This window comes from Sodiomyces alkalinus, assembly GCF_003711515.1.
Source record: "Sodiomyces alkalinus F11 unplaced genomic scaffold SODALscaffold_6, whole genome shotgun sequence".
Classification (NCBI taxonomy): Eukaryota; Fungi; Ascomycota; class Sordariomycetes; order Glomerellales; family Plectosphaerellaceae; genus Sodiomyces; species Sodiomyces alkalinus.
In genome coordinates, this window is record NW_021167084.1 from 2,503,712 (window position 1) to 2,523,972 (window position 20,261).

Sequence of the window (20,261 nt, forward strand, 5' to 3'; positions counted from 1 at the left end):
AGAGCAGACCAGACAAATTAGCAGGACATTGGCCCTTCCGAAGTTGCGTTCCTCGTCAAATCAATATGGGATGTATCCTCGTTCAGGAAGTGACTCAGCCAAAGCCGACGGCGTGGTGAGTACGAGAATTCCGATTGTTGTAATGATGCGTCACGGTGTTTTCTCTTTATGCGCAGGAATGAATGTAGGTAGTATGAATCAAGAAGAACCACGCCGAGACAACAACAGAATGCCTATCTGTCAGAAGATGATATTTGCCTGCGTTCCAGTGTTTGGCCTTCGGCGGTCGAATGTTCAGTATTGGGAAGGGACTCGAATGGCACGAATGATGTTGGTGCGGTGGTGTTGTTTAAGGGAGGAGGGAACTCGAGAGGGAGGAAGTTGCGCCCAGGCAGATGATTGGAGCGCGGAGGGGGGTAAGTAAACAAACAGGGGAAGGCGCTGCCTGCAAACACCTGCAAGACGCACGGAGTCCTGTTGCCCCTAGCGACGGCCCCGCTGCTTTCGATCTACCTAGGCTACATTGAGGGACCCGCACAGGGAGGGGAAAGGCGGTGACCTGCTGCAAGAGCCTAAGGTACGAAATACTATTTCTGTGACGCCCTAGGGATCCCAGTGCCACCTATCAAATGCCGAGGACACACCAGATGACAGTACCTACCATTTGGTATCAATGATCGATGACGCCCATGATCAATGGCGGCAAGGCAGGGACGGATATATGGAGCACCTCCCTTGATAGGGGACAGTCGAAAGTTCGGACAACAATAACAAAACAATGCAAATGCACCCCATCAGTCTCTGCAAGCAACACACGCATTGCATCATGCGATATTGCATTGGTCCTTTTATGCTCCTTTTCTTCTTGTCCATCTATTTTGAGGGGTTAATATCACATTAGGTTGTACCCTATTGATGGTAATTACCTACACTCATGTTATTCAATCTGGCGGCCATGTCTCCCGTCTGTATCGAGACCTGGAGGTTGCAGATAGCCTTTGGCCAGTATTGACGGCTTATCATTTTTGATTCAGGGACTTTTGCCTGGTAGCTGGCTTTCTTGGGGTTGAAGTCTTCGTGTTGGTGTCACAAATGCGGCTCTCTGGGCTAGCCATCACACCAAGGCCGTCGCTGATCTACCAGAGAAGGAACATCATGTATCCGTACAGAGGTCGCACTGCATTGCCCTCATCCGCTCGTATCTGTCCCGTCCACTCCCCGCGGCGGACTAGGAGAGTCGGGCAGCAAACGGCGCAACACGTTTTGGTTTCCCTCGTTCAAGACGCCTGCGCCCGGTTCCACCGGGTACAATCGTCCAGCTTGACCCCGCTGCCCCCGAAACAGTCCAACGCGCTGCCGATTGTGAGATGTACCTTTCCGCTGCTGAGCCTCTTTACCGTCTCCAGGTCCTCGAGGTTCCGCCCCCCGCCAGCGTAGGTAACTGGGATGGAAGCCCACTGGGCGAGCTTCTCGACCAGCCGCTCGTCGATACCCTTTTGCAAGCCTTCGTTGTCGGCAGCGTGGATAAGAAACTCGGAGCAGTACGGTTCCAATTTCTGGATGGATTCTATATCCGTTGTCCCCCGTCCCCACCGCGATGCTGTCAGTCCCCTCTTTCTTCTTTTCCTTTTCTCTTCGTTTCTTTTCTTGTTTCCCCCCCCAGCCATTACGGTCCCGTGTTGCCGGCAGCCCACGGAACGTTCGCTTACATCTCGTGAAAGGGTACTACTAACCTTGATTGATCTCCATATCTGTGATGGTCTGCCATTTGTTCATGGCCACGAACCAGCTGTCTTCGCCCCGGCGTCGGCAGCTGAGGTCGATGACCAGCCTCTCTTTGTCGTTGCCCAGGGCGTTCAACACGGCGTCTAGCCTCTCCTGGCTGAACTTGCCGTCTGGGAAAAGAAAGGACGTGATGATGACCTATGAAGACCGAATCAGTCGTCCAAGAAAAGAAATAAGAAATAAGAAAAAGAAGAAGAAGAAGAAGAAGAAGAAGAAGAAGAAGAAGAAGAAGAAGAAAAGATATGGTGTGTCTCGGCCTCTTCGAAAGAGAAAGTTGGAGGGGGCCGAAACCCGTATCGCACCTTGTTTGCTCCAGCCTCGATCCATTCTTTTGCGTTCTTGTCGTTGATCCCACCACCCACTTGCAACCCGTCCGGCCACGCCCGGAGGGCCTCCCGTGCCGCCTCTTCGTTGCCGGGCCCTAGCATGATTACATGGGAGCCTGTGAGGTCATTGTCTCTGTATAGCTTGGCGAAATGTCCTGCCGAGTGTGACGAGACGAAGTTTGTCTGTAAGGCCTCCGTCGTGCTATCCAGTGTGCCGCCCACGATCTGCTTCACTTGGCCTGCGTGAAGGTCAATACAGGGACGAAATCGAGTCATTATGTTTGTCCCCAGGCAGATGAAGGAGTTGGTTAATAATGTGTGTCGAACCGTTTGGGTTTGCGGCTTGGGTTGATGATGAGACATGTCGTATCCTGTATGGTAGTCTGCGGGGCGAACCCCGCTAGGGTGGTGGGGATTTAAGCTGTTCTACGTCCGATTTGAGACCAAAACACGAGGGTCACGAATGGCATTTTTATCTGGACTTGGTACTAGAGCTCAACAATTATTCCCCAAAAAATATTACAGGATGATAGTATCCACGACATGATGAAGTACCGGTAAGGGGGTTGTATTAGTGCTGGGGCAATATGGTGATCATCCTTTCCTCCCCCTCTTGCTGTTCCCAGGTTGACAGGCAACGAATCCGACACGTAATAAAAGATGGAATGAAGTGAGAGGATTCAAGGAAAAGAAGGAAGAAAAAAAGAAAAAAAAAAGAGAAAAAAAAGAAAAAGAAAAAGAGAACTTGGACAGACAAAAATCAAAAAAAAATAAGAATCTGCTTGCACCTGGGTTCGAACCAGGGACCCCTTGCGTGTGAGGCAATTATGCTTCCACTACACCATGCAAGCTGTTCCATGATTAGTTCTTTCGAATTGGGACTTGTGTAGTGTTACCGAGTCAGGGGCTGGACACACATCGCTATCAGAAGGCAGGTTGTTGTGGAGACGGACCGTAGTGTTTTTGTGTGCACCCCCGTCTTCATCTGTTTTCGTATACTGTCAGAACATAAATAAGGTACGCGGAATTATGTGTGTATTTATCCAAGTGAAGCTCGTGGTACTCCACGGGGATGTCTAACTACTACCTACCCAGGTTTGGCTGGTTATAGGTCAGAGCCCGATGGACTGGTCAGATGTCGCAAGTCTTAGAACATCATGTTGACAGCGATGTCTCTGTCCTGGCTCTGGTTAGTGGGACAATACCACGACTTAGTAGTGGAAAGATGAAACCTCGTCCAGGAATGTATATGCCTTGGTAGAGATGAATATATTCGTCGAAAGCACCTCTCAGATGGGGTTTCTTTACGGGACAGCAGAAGCTGAGAAGCTCCTAACATTCATCGTCCTCTCTCTCTCGGACACCAAATGGCCCTGCCCTACCTGGTACCTTAGGGAGGTCGCACAGCACCTGGTGGTTCTGTACGGACCTGTACCAGGCAAATCAAACCCCCCTTCGGGTACGTACCGGAAGTACCGTACAGTACGTACCGTACGTACCTTGCCTGGGGTAACTGTCTCGGGCTCATGGTGACGACAACCCTTTTCGCCTCCTTCTTCCTCTCTCCTCTTATCTTCTCCCCTTCCCTCCCCCCTTCCCCCCTTCTTCCCGTCTCCAGCCTCGCCATTTCTCTGCCCTCTTGCTCCTCAACACCACTCATTCATCTTGCTCTACGAGAATGGTTTAAATCAAAACAATGGGTATCCGCATAGTTCCTCTCGTCTCTTACAGAAGCACCATGACGATATCAATCTCGTCCTCATGAGCCTCTACATATCCTCCTCATGGTAACCTGTCGACTGCCCCCGTCTAGGAAATCCCTTCCATGACATGTCCCAGCTTATCCGAGTAGTATATCCACCCGCTCTTGCCCGAAAGCCTCCCAAGCTCGCAGGAAGATATGTCCGACTCCTCGGCGGTAACATACGCTACCCACCCGCTCGACCCAGAGTACGTTGACAAATTCGACCACGCCGTCAGGGCCCGCGTTGGCTCGCAACTCTTTCAAGTCGGCACCCGCCGCCCCAAAGACGTCGCTTCCTGTTGGACCATCAATCGACCGCTCGCTTCCTTCGGATATGGCCACAAACTCGAGTCGTCCCTCTTCGCTCTCGTAGTTAGCCCCCTGAAGGCCCAGCCAGGCGTCATGGCTTCGCAACGACCCAATCCACCGCCCTGACCGGGGAGCCCAGATGCTCCCGATAGCCAGTGGGATTCCTCCGAACCCAGGCCCTCCGCCACGATCGCCTCCTGTCGGTCGTTCCGGGAACGGGGCGGCAAAATCGACCTCTAGGAAGGCTCTTGTAGTGTTGAACGAAAGCAGTGTCCCGGGATACGCCATCTCTCCGCCGATGGGCATCTCTAACGGGGGTGTGTCCGACACTAGCGGGACGGGATACCGGAAAGTCGCGCTTGGGTCGACGATATGCCGGAATGCTCCGCCGCCGCCTACCTTGCTCCACCCCGGGGGCAAACCTCCGCCGTTACTCCTGCGAGCGTGACGCACGGCACGGTAACGCATGCCATCGTTTCGTAGCGGCGTCGTCGTCGCCCGGTCAGTCAAGTGGAACTGGCATGTCGTTCGCAATCGGAACCCGTTGACGTTACGGAACCGCCGCCGCGCGGAGGAGTCCTGGTCTCGCCCTCCCTTATCGTCCTCCCCGGCCCGGCGCCCGCCGTCGCCGCCTTTCCCATTAGATGGCCTTGCCCCGTCCTCGAGCATGTAGTCGGCCGCGGCGCGCCAGAATGTCAAGTCGACGGAAACGCCGTCGTAGTACCATCCCATCCAACTCCAGCTGGGGACGGGGTTCATGCCGCCCGAGTCGAGGGTGGGAGCGATTTGGCGGCGCCGGATCGTGGCCGCCGGGCGCCACAGCAGGGCGGCGTCGAGAAACAACACGGGCATCCCGAAAACGAAACCGCCGGCGAAAGTCTTGTCCAGGACAGTGGTGAAGCCGCGGAAGGCGGCGGTCGTATCCTCGACGCGGCATAACCGGCGAGCCGAGAAGTCCATGCAGATACGTGCGTACTCGTCCAAGTCGGGCCATGGCGCGTGCCGGAAGCCCAAGGCAGCCGGACGGGGGCGGGCGGCGGCGCACTTCTGATGCGTGTTGTTATTGCGCCCCTTCCGAGGGACAGGCGCGCTAGAGGAACCGCGGAGGCTCAGCACGCGCTGCAAGCCGGGCACTTTGGAAGCAGCGGCGGCTCCGGGGGACGTGGGGCCGGCGCCGGCACTGGCACCGGCACCGGCACCGTCGGCCACGTCGACGTCGCCGGCGAGGTTCCAAGTCTGGCAGTGGCATTCCCACGTCATGGTCTTGTCGAAGACGAAGAGAGCCCTCCGGGCGTAGAAGCCTTCCTGCATGGTCCAGCACCGCTCGCGCCAGCGGCTACTGGTGATCATGTCGTGGTGGCCCTGCCGACCGGGGGGTCCCAGCGCATCCTTGGGAACGGGCGGAGGGGCTCTCCCGCCGGGGCTGACGAGGGCGCTGAGCCCGGTGTTGGCGTTCTCCCCGGCGGCGGCCACGACGGTGAGGTAAGCGTTGGCAAACACGTAGGCCATGTTTCGGATGTACTCGTCGCGCTCGGCGTCGTCGTCTTGGACGATGCAGAAGCGGTCGACCCAGAGGAGCCGGATGCCCAGCTTGCGGGCGAGCCAGATGGCGTCGTCGATGGCCTGGGGCATCTCGGCATGGTCGAGGCTCGCCGTGAGCATCTCGACGTTGTCCCGCTTGGTCTCCCGGGTGGCGTTGCCCGACGACAGAGGAGGGGGCTCGTAGACGTAGGTCAGGGCCATGTAGCGATCGCCGGCACGGGCGCGAACGAGGCGGCGATCGACGGCATCTATGAGCCAGGTGGGGAACCAGGTCGGGGATTCACCGGCGGCGTCGGGAGATGGAAGATCGGGTCCGAGGTCCGAGTCTCCATTCGGGCCGCCGGCAGCAGATGATGCGGCTGCCCCAGGGTAGGCTGCGGTGCCGGACGGAGGACGGGGAGTTCCGGTGCAGTGGTCGCCGTGCTCGGCATTGCACATGTCGATCCAATGGCGGACTTTAGCGAGCGGGGTGGCCTTGTTGTCGAGCGAGGGGACGCCCACCGCGGATGAAGGACGGCGGGAGGGCGCGCGGGAGTTGCGACGCTGCGAAGACGAGTTGGGGGGGTACGGCGGCGGGGTACCGCGCATGGCGTCTTTGCGGGCGTTCCAGGAGTGTCGGATGCGGTCGGTGAAGCTCTGCCGTCTGGAGGAGAAGTCGGGAGGGCTATCCCGGCCCCTGTCTCTCTCTCTGCGTCCGCCTCGGTCTCGGGGGTCTCTCCAGCTGTCTCGGTCTCGGTCCTTGTCGAGCCTCGGGCTAGGTCTGGCGCGAGGGTCGGCGTCGGCGTCGGGGTCGGCGTCGCCTCTATCCACCCTGGGACCATGTAGTTCACTCCTGTTCCTGCGGCGGGCGGGCGGGGGGCTGAGGCTGAGACTTGGGCTGTCGCTGAGCGAGGCATCGTCCCTTTCATCTCGCCTGTAGCGGCTTTCCCTCTGCGCCATCGCGGGTGATCTTCGTAGTAACGTCCGGGTGAAATCGATGGTCAAGTCGCCAGCGGAATAAGAGGTGCCGGGAATTGACAGTCGGGTTGGACAGAAGACGCGGTGCGTGAGAAGAGAAGCGAGAAGGAAACTGGATGTAACGGCGTGGCGTGGCGTGTGGTGTGGCGTGTGGCGTCGTAGGTGAAGCAGCGGAGCGAAATCGTTGGGCGACCCAGTTCATGCTCTCATTTCAAGGCGAGACGCGACGCGAGTCCTTGTGCCATGCCGGATTTTTTGACGATGCGAGGAGATTCGTTGTATGCAGAGTGAGGTGTGAGAGATGTCACTTTTGCAGTTGGAAGAAGGTGGCGTCCTTTTCCTTTGTAGAGTTTAGGTAGGTTGGTGAGAGGTGAGAGGCGAGAGGTGAGTGGTGAGTAGGTGAGTAGGTGAGTATAATAAAGCAGCTCAGCTGTTGCGAGGACTCCGACTCCGTAAGCGTCTAATTACGACCTGATGAGGTCGAGGTGCTGATTGTGACCAATGGACTCGACCGGCTCCTCTGGACGAATCCTGTGCCCTGGCCCTGGTCCTGGTCCTTATTCGTCAAGGCCTCCGAGTCTGGTACAAGTACGTTGACAACGGATGATGTGCTCAGGAATATTGTACCGAGTAATTAACGCTCCCTTTTTGATTCCATTGTGTTTGGAAGAATTCCGGTTCATGCAGAGAGTCGAGTCTCCCAAGCAGATGCAGATGGGTCATCGGGGGGTCATATGGGGCTTCATATGGGGGTTCATATGGGGGGTCATCTGGTCTGACCCAATTAACCACCACCCCAGCCACCTTTTTATTTTCTTCAATTTCATTTTTGTTTTCCCCGCCGGCCCCCCCTTTTATTCCTTGCCCCCAAAGATCGAACATGTACATGACGCTACCTCACACCTCGTACGGTGCCAGCTCACCCACCCTCCGAACATGTAGAAGGGACTTGACTTCCCCGGTACCTCATGTTGATACGTCGATATATATTTCCGAAAACACACATCTGTTCCAAACATACACAAGTACAGTACACTTAATCCGCCCCCTTTCTGCCTCCATCTTGCCCCCCAAAGGACCCAGCGCAATTCTCCAATGGCTTCTGTGCTCGCCCACCACTCCCCTCGCCAAGCAGCTCAACACCACCATAGCCCATCATAAGACAACGAGAAGGGCGGAACGAGAAGAAGAAAAAGTAAGAGAAAAAGACAAACGTCAAGCGGGTAGTAGAAATAAAAGACGTTTAAGCCCGACGTCGGAAAATAAAATAAAACAATAAAAGAATAAACAAGCGGCTTCCCCGAAAACGCCTTTCCCACCAGGACCATCTCCCATTGCGTGAATGCAGCGCCGACAGCACCTCCTTTTTCCTTTTGCCCCTTTCTCATTCGTCATCGCTCTCTGCTCCATTACTCTCTCCGTTGGCCGCCCCCGCCCCCGCCGCCGCCTCCCTGGATGCCGCCGCCGCCGCGCTGCTCGACGAGATCAACTTAATACGCGTCGGTCCGCTCGCCGTGGTCTGTGGCGTGGCTGACCCCGTGCTAGGGCCGACCGATCCATCTTTCGCACCCGCGTCTGGTTCCAGTTCCCGCAGCTCTGGGTGTTTCTCCAATTCCTTCTCGAGTGCGGCGTGGAAGAAGTTCTACCCAATACCTGTTAGTCTGGTCTGTTCAAATGCAAGGGAAAAGGAAAAGAGGAAAGGACTCGAAAAAAACTCACCTGCAGCGTCTTTGAATCCTGATAAAGCAGCGACATCTCTTCATTGTACGTCTGGCAGTTGGTAAACATGAGGTCCACGTCCCGCCGTAGGTCGCCAAGACAGCTATATTTCTCCTTCTTGATCTTGCCGTCAATCTGCTTCATCGAGATGGGCGACTGGATAATCATGTAGTAGTCCGGGAACTCGCGCTTCGGCGGCAGCACCATAAACGGCCCGATGATGATGCGCTTGCCCGAGTCCGACTCGTCGTCGTCCTCCTCCGGCGCCGCCGGGTCCGGGTCGTCCACCTCGAGCGTCATCAGACCCTCGTACAGAGTCCGGAGGCTCGCCTGGAGCGTGGCCCTGCGTTGCGCCAGCGGCTTGTGGATGCCCCCTGCCGCCGCCGCCGCAGCAGCAGCAACCACCCCCTTGGGCCGCCCCAGGGGCCCGCGTCGCTTCTTGGCCGGCGGCTCGTCGTCGACCTCCTCCGCCTTGCGCTTCTCTTGGTTCTTGCTGCCCGGTTTCCGTCCACGCTTCTTTGGCGTTTCCACTTCCACTTCCTCCGTGCTGGCGCGGCTCGCCGACGGCGAGTTGTCCTTCGACGCCCCCGACGCCCCCGACGCCCCCAGTCTCTTGAGCCTGTTGGCCTCGCGCCTGTCCTTGCGCGCCTGCTTCCGCGCCGCCGCCGCCTCGGGCGAGTCCTCGTCGTCGTCCACCGCCATGAGCCACTGCTCTTCCGTGAGGCCGTCGTCGTACCGGACTTTGGTCCTCTCGCGCGCCCCGCGTCCGAGAACGAGCTCTTCTTGCTCATCCACCGGGTTGCCGTCCGTGAGATAGATATCCGGAAGCTCGTCTTCCGCCATGAGCCGCGGCTTGCCCTTCCTGCCCCCCTGGTCGCCGTAGACCGGGTCCTTCCTCCGTTCCTCGTCCATTTTCTGGAACAGAACCAGCTCGTCGTCGCTCCGCGCCAGCACCATGTTCAGCTCCTCGTCGTCCATCTCGTCCTGCTCGCCCGTCTCCGCGAGGTCGGCCGACTCGAGCAGCGTCCGAAGCATGGCATCACGATCCGTCTCCGTCGATTTGTTGTCGAACCGCCCGGCTTGAATGATCTTGCCGTCCATGTCAAGCTTGAACCGGGCCCGCTCCAGGATTTTCTCCTCCACCGAGTTGGAGCTGATCAGTCGGAGGATCCGCACCTCGTTCTTCTGCCCGATACGGTGCGCGCGGTCCTGCGCCTGCAAGTCTTGATGGGGGTTCCAGTCCGAGTCGTAAATGATCACCGTGTCCGCCGTCTGCAGGTTGAGACCGAGACCACCGGCGCGCGTCGACAGCAGGAACATGAAGTACTTGGAGTTCGGCGCGTTGAACTCCCGCAGCAGGTCCGACCGCTCATCCGACTTGGTCGTGCCGTCGAGCCGCAGGTATTCGAAGTGTCGGTATCGCAGGTAGTCCTCCATAATGTCCATGATGGCCGTCATCTGGAAGAACATGAGCACGCGATGGCCCGACGCCTTGTACTTGGGCAGGATCCGATCCAGAAGCTCGAACTTGCCGGCCGTGCGCCAGAGTTTGTCGTCGCTGATGCTCAGGGGATTCATCACGTTTTCCACCTCGTCGAACACGAACGGGTGGTTGCAGAGCTTGCGCAGCTGCATGATCATGTTGCTCAGCCCGCGGGCCCCGGTCTTCCCGCCTTGGCCGTCCGACACCACAATCTTATTATGCGTCACCATCTGCTTGTACAGTTTGGACTGCAGCGACGAGAACTTGCATTTGACCACCTTCTCCGTCTTGTCCGGGAGGTCTTTCTCGACATCTTTCTTCAAACGACGGAGCAGGAAGGGCCGGAGCACCTTATGCAGGCGCCTAATCACGAGAATCTGCTCTTCTTCCGTGAGGTCGATCTTGTCCTGACCACCCGTGTTGGCGAAGGGGGTGTTGAACCACTCGTCGAAGGTCTTGGCCGACTTGAAGATGTTCGGGAGGACGAAGTTGAGCATGGCCCACAGTTCCGACAGGTTGTTCTGTAGCGGGGTGCCCGTGAGAATGAGACGGAACCTGGTGCTGTAGTATTGCTGGATCGTCGACGTCAGCTTGGAGTTTTGGTTCTTCATCCGGTGACCTTCGTCGATAATCATGTGGAACCACTTGATCTTGCTGAGGACGGGCCTGTCCTTGATGATGTACTCGTACGTCGTCAGAAGCACCTGGAAGCGCCCTTGGCGAATCTTCTCCTGCTGCTGCTTCCGGGCGTTCGGCGGGCCTTTGTAGACCACCTTGGTCACCGACGGCGCCCACTTCTCGAACTCGAGATTCCAGTTGGTCAGCGTACTGAGCGGCACGATGACGAGATAGGGCCCGTCCTGGCGCTTGCGCTCGATGAGGTAGGTGATCAGACTGATGGTCTGGATAGTCTTGCCGAGACCCATCTCATCGGCCAGGATGCCGTTGAGGTTGTTGTTGTAAAGCGACAGCATCCACTGGAGACCCTTGACCTGGTATTCCTTGAGCGTACCACCCACAAGTATGTTAGCTTGTCCCGTGACTTCTTCCTTGATGCGATGAGCGACGGCGTAGTAGTCGATCTTCTTGCCGGCCTCCTCGCCCTCGCCCTCCGGCTCGCTCTCCTCCTCGGGCGGCAACTCCGCGTCGCCGTAGTGCTCGGCCGCGCGTCTCTGCTGCGATTTGACCGAGGCAGCCAGCTGGTGCAAGAAGCCGTCGGTCTGCCTCAGGAGGTGGGTGATACGGGTATCCTTCGCCTGGTCGAGTAGCTTGAGATACGCCTCTTCGTCGTTGGCCTTGAGGGCCTGCAGACGCTGCTTGGCCGTCCGCTCGATCCGCTTCTGCTCTTCCTTCTCAATGTTGAAATGCTGGGCGTACATGAGACGGCTGAGCTTGAGCGACTTGTTACGTTGGCTCATGGCCGTCTGTGCCATCTCACCCCTGCGCTGCGTAACGGCGTGGAGGAAGTCGTTGTGTCGCTTCTTGTCGCGGATCTCGCGAGCATCACGTTGCTGCTTCTCCAGCTTTTCGGTAATTCTCGCCTCGCGGACCGTCATCTTCTTCGCCCGACGGAAAGTGCTACGATTCGTCGTCGACGCAAGGTTGTCAAACTGGATCATCTGCTTCGCAAGCTTCTCGCGGAGGAGGCATTGCTTCTGGTACAGTCCAAGGGCCTTGAACTCGATAATGCTCCCAAGTCTTGCCGAGTCGTCGATTTCCATGGTAGGTTTCGTCACATCCCAGTGCGCTATGTTGGCCGGTAGTTTCCTCAGCTGGTCGTACCTTTCGCTCATTCTGTTCTTTATGATCAGTTCCCGCTCTCGCCGCAGCCGCTCAAGGTCGACTCCGACGGGGAGGACGCCCGGGATGAGCACGCGGTTCTCGCCCTTCATGTGTTGTACATAATGGATGGAGGGTTTGACCCCTCGCGGGTCGCCATATGGGGATTTGACGGAGCGAAAAACGGGATAGGGCTTTGAGGGCGTGGTATCATCAGCCTCGGAGGTGGACGGCGCCTGATCGATCGTCCTATCGGAACGACTACCGGGCTGGTCCGCAATCGTCGAAGAAGCAGCCATGGCCATGGCCGCAGCCTCAGCGGCGAGGGCCTTTCTCCGTTCCCGCTGAGAGAAGATGGCTTGCTGTATTTGGATAGGGACACCGGCATTCCGGCCCAGTAACTTGAAAGCCTGGATCTGCTGCCTCAGGAGCGACAACTGTTGTGGAGTGAACTGATTAGTGCCGGGGCCAGCGGTGGATGGTGAGCTTGCAGTGGCCGCATTGCTAGCGTTGTGGTTGGCGGGCATGACAGCAGAGGCGGGAGCAGTCGACGAGCCCGGTTGACTTGTCTGGACGGTGGGTTGCTGGGTGCCATTAACGACGCCGTTGGACCCTTTTAGTTGATGGGCTTGTGATGGCCCAAACTGTCCAGGTTGGCCCTGTCCCTGGGGGGCCTGTTGACCCTGCTGTTGCTGCAGCAGCAGTTGTTGTTGTTGTTGTTGTTGTTGTTGTTGTTGTTGCTGCTGAGCCTGAAGCCATGCTTGTTGTTTCTGGCGCAGAGCGGACTGCTGTTGAATGTTCATGAGAAACTGGGAGACCTTTATGTAATCCGGATCGGTATTAGGGACGCCACGCTCCTTCATCTGCCTCAGTTTCTACATCGTGGGACGTTAGTAACATGCCAAAAGAGACGTGGACTGCAGTGACGACAAGAGAACTGCGACGGAAAATGCGCCACCACATTGAAAAAGAGGCAGAATTGGAAAAGAAAAGAAGAAGAAAAAAAAACTAACCATGAGCATTTCCTGCACCTGCTGTTGCGTGGGACCAGCAGTCATGCCCCCGCCGCCAGAGTGCTGCTGGACGACAGGAGGAGCCTGGACGGAAGCCATCTTGATATGTTGTATGTTATGCCAATGGACCAAGCAAAGTAAGGCCAAAAGAGATTATGCCAACTATCTTCGGTGCATCTCAAGACGATAATTCTTTATCAACGTGTGGCGGTGGGAGGCCGAGCGCGAATCGACGTCAAGGCGTTCGCGGAAAGGGGATTCTGGGAATGCGCCGCGAATAGAAAAAAAGAAGAAAAAAAGGAGCGATCGAAAATAACGGCGGGAGTTGTCGGAGAATGGGGCGCGTCTTCCGTGATGTTATTTACGAGACACCGGCAAAATCGGGGGACCGTGGATGTCGGAAGGGGGGAACGGTGTCGGGGGGCCGGAGCCACGTCGTGGGACGGACCGGGGAAGGTCACGTCGTTTTGTCGCGTGCAACGGTCTAAGCCGGGGGCGGGTGGATGGAGTTGAGCGGCGCGCAGATGTTGCGATGGTCCCTCCCTCTCCTCTGGGCGCGGGCGGGGACAATGCCAGGCAGTTGGAAGACAAAAAATAAAATAAAAATAAAAGAGCAGTAAAAAAAACCGGTGTTGGAGGGTTGGCTGTAAGGTCGCGTCGTGCGGGGGGGTGGGGATTGCGACCTGTGTGAGGAAATCGCGTAGAAAGTGTTTCTGGACACTTTTTTTTGATGGGCGTCGATGGCGTACGGAGATTTCTGGCGATTTTCGATGCGCGTGGTCGCTGGATTGATGATGGGAGAGGTGAAGGCCACAACGGACAGGATTCAGTGTGATGGTTGGTGCGGTGCTACGAAACGCGATCCACTGTAAATTTCAGCACGTATCGGCTGACTAAGAAGGGAGCGCCTTCCCGGCTTGTTGTGATACGAGAGAGATTCTGCCTGAGGCAGGAAGAAAACCGGGTCATGTGAGTCTTTCATTGGCGAGAATCGAAATTCTACCGCCTTCCCAACCTAAAATACGGAGTTGATTGGCTAGTGACTCACCACGACCCGCATCCGGGCTGCACCAACTTGTCAGAGGTACGTAAGCCACCTCCTATTGATGTTGGAAGGGAGGTATGGAGTACCTAAGTATCCGTAGGTACCCGCAGGTCCGTAGGTGCTTCGTATACTAGGTACTTTCTAAGGTACCTATAGTATCCGTATTCGTAGAGGTAATATCTTAATTACAACGTACTTCGTACCGTCGTACTCGGATCATCTGCCGACTGTACGAGGTATCCCGCTGCTCGGTCCATTATATGGCCCCGAGTTTGCAACCATCACGTATCCGCAGAAAACCTCGCTGGATATACAGAATATAGGTAGGTACATATTTTTCACCGTCGATGTTATCCAGAGCGAATCAACCACGTAGCCCAGCAACAGCAAGACTTGCTCATCACCTCCTGACCTTCTTTTTATCCGGCCCTTCCTCCTCCTCGTCATCGCTTAGCTCCGCGTACTGCGTCACCGGCTGTGTGTCCTTCCATGCCTGCGTGAACATGGGGTCCTTCTTTGCAGCATCTGCGTATTTCAGCAACGCTTCCCTCGGATCCTCGTGCAGCATGCGTGCCAGGGGAATATTCTCCGCAATGTGTTTCTCGTCCGGCTGGTTCCTCATGAATGGCGTCTGCTGCAGGACCTCGGGTCTCCTGGGGTCTTTCGACTTCCCGGACGCCGTGACGCCGCCTCGCCGTCCTCCCATGCTTCCGGGTGTCACGATGGAATCGCCGGAAATCCCGATCGATTGATCCATCGTCAGTAAGGGGTTGTCATCGATGTGTCGTTTCTTAGGCGCCCTGGACATCACGTCCACGGCGCCGCGGTTCGACACGGTTGGGTTGTAGAGGACGTGCGTCTCGCCGTTGGCGGACCCCGTGATGATCTGGTTGATCTTGGGATGCCAGTCGACTGTAATTACCGGCGAACCTGGGGTGACGGGGGCGACAAGCTCGGGCTGTAGGTTCCCCGGGTTCAGGATGTGTAGGGCGCCCGTTGCCGAGCCCGTCAGTATGCTCGTCGCGTTAGGCGCGTACTTGATGTTCGACATGGCGTAGTGGGCCGATGTCGATTGGTGATTCACCGTGACAAGCGGTGTCTTGAATTTGCGCGTGTCCCAGAGCTTGATCGTGTCGTCACCGCCCCTCGTGACAACCATCCTGCCGTCCGAGGAGATGTCGATACCGCTCGTCCAGGTGTCCGCTTTGTGCGCATCGCGGATTTCGGCCGCGGGGCGCGAAAAGGGGCCGTTCCCACTGTACATTACAAGCGAGCCGTCCAAAGCTGCGGCAACGAGCACGTTGCTACCGCCTTGCAGGGGCGAACCCCAAGCAACAGATGTCATGCGCGTCCTCCCGGCCGATCCAGGCACCTTCGACTTGAAGACGATAACCTCCTTCTGGGAGCGCTTGTTGTTGATGTCCCAGATCCTCAGCGTGCTGTCGGTGCCCGCGGTGACGCACAAGTTCTTGTCGGTGGGATGCCACGTCCCCGAGGTGATCGCCGAGATGTGGCCCTTGGTGTTGTTCATATCGCGTAGGTACATATCGCCCTTGACAAACTCGGTCACAATGTCGCCGTCTCGAGACAGAATCTTGGCCTGCGGGTGCGCCGAGATGCAGAGAAATAGGCCGCCGGTGAGAGGGCTGAATTCGATTTTGTAGATGGGATGCGACTCGCTTTGTGTTGAGGACTTCTTACTCTGCCATGGGTCGACGGAACGGAACGCGCGCAATGTTGTGGGCGTCATAGCAGCAAAGTCGTGTAGGTTGACCTTTCCGTCGACTGACGCCGACGCCAGACGGCCGCCGGCTGGGTCGAGTGTGATCGTTGTGACGGCGCGTTCGTGGGTCTTGAGGACCAGCTCGTGGGAGACGGGAAACTCGTCGTCATCGTCCGACTCATCATCTGAATCGGAATCGTCGCTGCTTCCATCGCTTGTCTCCGAGTCTGATTTTGGGCCTTTCAAACTATCTGCTGACGGGCCACCGGCTTCGAGAGGCCCTCCGCCCTGGGCGCCGGCAGCCCTGTGGTGAGTATTTCTTTTGGTTCGGTCGATCTGCGCGGCGATGTTTGTTTCTTTCGACTTCTTCCCGAATGATGTCGGTAGGAAAGCTCGCATAGGGTCGTCTTCCGCCAGCTCGGGTTCCTCGACCACAATATCTTCGTCGTCGCTCATTGTCGCGGGCTGGACAGGACACAGGGGCAGTGATGGAAGGGGAACGCAGTCGAGAATTTGTCCGTCTCTGTTGTTGTAGCCAGGCAATTAATCGAAGTTAATGGTACTACGGACGAAATAGACCTCCATCCACAGGTGATGTCAACGCAGCACAGGCCACCCGAAATTGGAGACAGTGAACCTCTCGGTGTCTAATTGCCCGAACAGGCCGTAAGGGACCTTTGGTAATTACAGTACCTAGGTGGTCCTAGTGTAGATTTAGCAATATTTGCTTTACACTTATCAGGGGTAAGTAGTTAATTAGGAGCCATGAACTTTATAACTACAATAATTAATATAAGAACACCCGAACAGCTGTTTTACTTTTACTATCTTTACCTGTTTTAGCTGGTGGAATTATAATGTTATTAACAGATAGAAATTTTAATACATTATTCTTCGAAGCAGCAGGTGGAGGTGATCCTATTTTATTCCAACATTTATTCTGATTCTTTGGACATCCTGAAGTTTATATCTTAACTATACCAGGATTTGGTATAATAAGTACAACTATTTCAGCTAATTCTAAAAAACCAGTATTTGGATATATTAGTATGGTATATGCTATGATGTCTATTGGTATATTAGGATTTATTATTTGAAGTCATTATATGTATATAGTAGGATTAGACGTTGACATAAGAGCTTATTTCATAGCGGCTACTCTAATAATTGCTGTACCTACAGGAATTAAAATATTCTCTTAATTAGCTATATATTACGGAGGATTAATTAAATTAACACCTTCTATGTTATTTGCTTTAGGATTTATATTTATGTTTACTATAGGAGGATTAAGTGGTATTGTTTTAGCTAACGCTACACTTAATATAGCATTCCACGATACTTATTACGTTATAGCTCACTTCCATTATATTTTAAGTATAGGTGCTGTATTTACTATATTTAGCGCTTAATATTTCTGAGTACCGAAAATATTAGGTTTAAATTATAATATGGTATTAACAAAAGTATAATTCTGAATTTTATTCATAGGAGTTAATGTTACTTTCTTCCCTTAACATTTCTTAGGGTTATAAAGAATACCTAGAAGAATAGGTGACTATCCTGATACTTATGCAGAATAAAATTTAATAAGTAGTATTAGATCTATTATTAGCGTTATAGCTACTTGACTATTCCTATATATTATATATATATAGTTAGTTAAAGCTAAACCTATAAGTAGAAATCCTTAAAAATCTGTAGAATTCTATACTAATACTTTATAAGCCTTATTAAATAGAAGTGCACTAAGTTTAGAATAAGTATTATCTAGCCCTCCTAAACCTCATGCCTTTATTAGTCTTCCTTTACAAAGTAATATATATTAAAATATAATTATTTAACATAAACATTTTTATTAAATAATTTGTACTAAAAATTTAACGATGCTTCTATTTTATAATAAAAGAACCCAAATAAATCATTAATATTAGAATATAAAAAAATTACATTAATCACAAAATAACCTAGAATATTTAATAAAGTAAAATAATATAAATAATAAACATTATAAACCGATATCTTTATCAGCTAGGCTGTAATATAAAAAATAATCTTCTAATCTATTATTTATATCATTAAATAATAATTTAAATTCAGGATCAGAAGTTAAAGCAAGCCTATATAAATTTATTCTTATATATTATAATAGTTTATTTGCAATAAATATAGATAAGTAATAAAAAGTTTTTATAAAATATTTAATAATATTATATTAAATTAACTTTTTTAAGAATTTATAAAAATGTAATAGATATAGAAAATATATTTATATAAATATAAAGTATATAAAGAGACTATTATAGATGCCTAAGCTATATATTAACGAGTATAATTTATTTACCCTTATTTATTAATTAAAAATATATAACTTTTAGTTTATTAATTTAAATCTTTACTATAGTATTTTTAATAAAATATAAGATTAGAAATATACACTCTAAGAGAAATTAGATAGTTAACGAAGTGAATTAAAATATCTTAGTAACTTCAAGAAAAGAAATCAAAAGAGATTCTATTATTAACGTGAGCTAAAATAGAGTAGTCTATCTAATAAGTAAAACGGTCGAGAAACTATTTAAATTTAATGGGGAACCTTCCTCAAAGACTAAATATAATATATAAGCGATAGTGAAGAGTATTATAAGAGGACGGTTAGAAATGGTAGTTTTATAAGCAGTTTAAGCGAAAGCAAGAACGTACCTTTTATATAATGGGTTACTAAGTTAATATTAGATACGAGTATAAACATAGGTAAACTAATCGTTAAAATAACGAAAAGTATCTAAAGTTAGACCCGAAGCCTGGTAATTTTACTATAATTAGGATTATAAAGGTCCGAACGGGTTATCGTTATAAAGATATCCGAAGAATTATAGTAGGTAGTGAAAGATAATACTAACCAGGATAGCTAGTTTTCTGCGAAAGCTATAATAGTAGGTAATTTAAATAATATCTTAGTAAGTATAGAACTTAATCTTAGTTAAGATATACTAAATTTATAAAATTTACATTTTTAATTTATATATATCGGGGAATCGTGAAGATTTTATCGATAAGTATATAGACTCGGAATAGTAAAGATGAATTTTGAATTATCGGATATAGAATAATAAGGTTATATATCAAAAGGGAAACAGTCCAGAACAAGAGTTAAGGTTCTAAAACTATTAGTTAAGTGAAATTAAGAAGGTTTATATTAAAGTCGATAAGGAGATAGGCTTAGAAGCAGCCATAATTTAAAGATCTCGTAACAGAGCGCTTATTAAGTTTTAAAAGCATCGAAAATTTAACGGATCTAAATAATATACCGAAACCTTATCTATATATTTCTTTTTTTTTATCAAAATATATAGGGTAGCAGAACGTTAAATTAAATTAAGATATACTTATAATATATATATAATAAATAATTCAAGTGACAATAGTGATATAAGTAACGAATAAGAAGGAGGTAGCTAAAATTAGTACCGATATATTGGTTATTGTTTACCTACCTCCGCCTAAAGCTTATCGAAATTAAGTAACGGCCTCTAAGTTAAAAACCTAAAGGTTTTAACGATAAGAAAATTTTTTTTTACTGAAAAACAATATTTTTAAGTGAAAAATATACTAGAAAAATAGTAAAAATATATATTATTATAGTTCGATAATAGTATAATATATAACCGTATCTAGAGACTAATATAAGTAAGCTAGTAGAGAATACGAAGACGTTAATAAGCTAATAATCATAAAGGAACTCGGTAAAATAACTACCGTAACTTCGGGAGAAGGAGTGCTTATTAGTCCTAATTAATATCGGGTAAAAAAGAAGAAGCATAAAATCGTATTATACGACTATTTAATTAAAATAAAGCACTTTGCTAAAAGATAATAAATCTAAGTATTAGGTATGATATCTGCCCGATCCCGGCAGGTTAATAGATATAACTAAGTTAGGAATAATTTAGTATTAACGGAACCCCCGGTTAATAGCGGCCTTAACGTAAGGGTCTAAAGGTAGCGAAATACCTTAGCCGTTAAATACGGTCTTATATAAATAATATAACGATATAATAGCTATCTTTATAATTAACTTAGTGAAATTATAATAACTATGCAGATATAGTTTACCTTTAATTAGATAAGAAGACCCTATATAGCTTTACTATTACTAATTATAGGATATAATAGATAAATATAAGTTTATAAGGTATATTAATTAAATAAAAATAAGAATCCTTTATTTAGACATTATATTTCAGAATCAGGCCTTAAATTTGAAATTTAAGGATTAACCTAATCTGGCTTATATTTATAGAAATATAAATATAAGTATAACCTTAGGAAAGGAATATATCGCTAGGAGATAGTTTATATAGGGCATAGGCCCCTTAAAGAGTAAAAGGGAGTGTCTATTTATTATAAGTTATAAAAATATATAATATTCGTTATTTATAGTTTTATAACGTTATTTATAGTTTTATATAGTTTAAGTGTTTATACACTTTCTATATTTAATCCACTATAGGTATCTATAAGAGTATTATATACGTATAGATAAAGATAAGAACTTTATAAAGGTACGATTTTACCTATAAGGAAAATAGGAGTAGATAAGAAAATATTATAAGTATTCTAATATTTTTATTAGTTATTCTTAAAGAATGATTATATTTAATACTTAAAAAGCTCAACGGCTAAATCGTGTCTTACTATTGAATTAACAACAAGTCTTATAGTTATGTAAGCAGGGCACAGAATCATAAGATGCAAAAAGGAAAGATCTTGGATTATTAGAAAAGCTACGCTAGGGATGTTTGTCCTTTAATAGTTACAATTATTGATAATTTA

The 20,261-nt window shown here is 50.4% G+C and overlaps 5 protein-coding genes and 1 non-coding gene across 6 annotated transcripts; 1 reads left to right on the forward strand and 5 right to left on the reverse strand.

The window, feature by feature from the left end:
• Window positions 1-1,061: 1,061 nt before the first annotated feature.
• Window positions 1,062-2,476, reverse strand: SODALDRAFT_334112 (Phosphoribosylformimino-5-aminoimidazole carboxamide ribotide isomerase). The gene is made up of 3 exons (XM_028612128.1): window positions 2,088-2,476; window positions 1,734-1,923; window positions 1,062-1,567 (listed from the first exon to the last, which is right to left on the reverse strand). The coding sequence occupies exons 1-3, from the start codon at window positions 2,211-2,213 to the stop codon at window positions 1,278-1,280; spliced, it is 606 nt and encodes a 201-aa protein (XP_028466153.1). The 5' UTR covers window positions 2,214-2,476; the 3' UTR covers window positions 1,062-1,277.
• Window positions 2,477-2,890: 414 nt separating this feature from the next.
• SODALDRAFT_t129 lies at window positions 2,891-2,962 on the reverse strand. The gene has a single exon. It is a non-coding gene; the product is annotated as a tRNA-Val (tRNA).
• A 989-nt stretch (window positions 2,963-3,951) lies between these two features.
• Window positions 3,952-6,645, reverse strand: SODALDRAFT_278796 (HET-domain-containing protein; the record flags this gene model as incomplete). Its single annotated transcript, XM_028608134.1, has 2 exons — window positions 3,952-6,065; window positions 6,102-6,645. The coding sequence occupies 2 exons, from the start codon at window positions 6,643-6,645 to the stop codon at window positions 3,952-3,954; spliced, it is 2,658 nt and encodes an 885-aa protein (XP_028466154.1).
• A 260-nt stretch (window positions 6,646-6,905) lies between these two features.
• Window positions 6,906-8,131, forward strand: SODALDRAFT_187031 (hypothetical protein). The gene is made up of 2 exons (XM_028607103.1): window positions 6,906-7,251; window positions 7,334-8,131. The coding sequence occupies exons 1-2, from the start codon at window positions 7,165-7,167 to the stop codon at window positions 7,940-7,942; spliced, it is 696 nt and encodes a 231-aa protein (XP_028466155.1). The 5' UTR covers window positions 6,906-7,164; the 3' UTR covers window positions 7,943-8,131.
• Window positions 7,930-12,948, reverse strand: SODALDRAFT_187006 (SNF2 family ATP-dependent chromatin-remodeling factor snf21). Its single transcript, XM_028607102.1, has 3 exons — window positions 12,658-12,948; window positions 8,383-12,519; window positions 7,930-8,305 (listed from the first exon to the last, which is right to left on the reverse strand). The coding sequence occupies exons 1-3, from the start codon at window positions 12,754-12,756 to the stop codon at window positions 8,048-8,050; spliced, it is 4,494 nt and encodes a 1,497-aa protein (XP_028466156.1). The 5' UTR covers window positions 12,757-12,948; the 3' UTR covers window positions 7,930-8,047.
• An 872-nt stretch (window positions 12,949-13,820) lies between these two features.
• On the reverse strand, window positions 13,821-16,010 carry SODALDRAFT_334117 (WD40 repeat-like protein). The gene has a single exon (XM_028612129.1). The coding sequence runs from the start codon at window positions 15,879-15,881 to the stop codon at window positions 14,103-14,105; it is 1,779 nt and encodes a 592-aa protein (XP_028466157.1). The 5' UTR covers window positions 15,882-16,010; the 3' UTR covers window positions 13,821-14,102.
• Window positions 16,011-20,261: the final 4,251 nt, after the last annotated feature.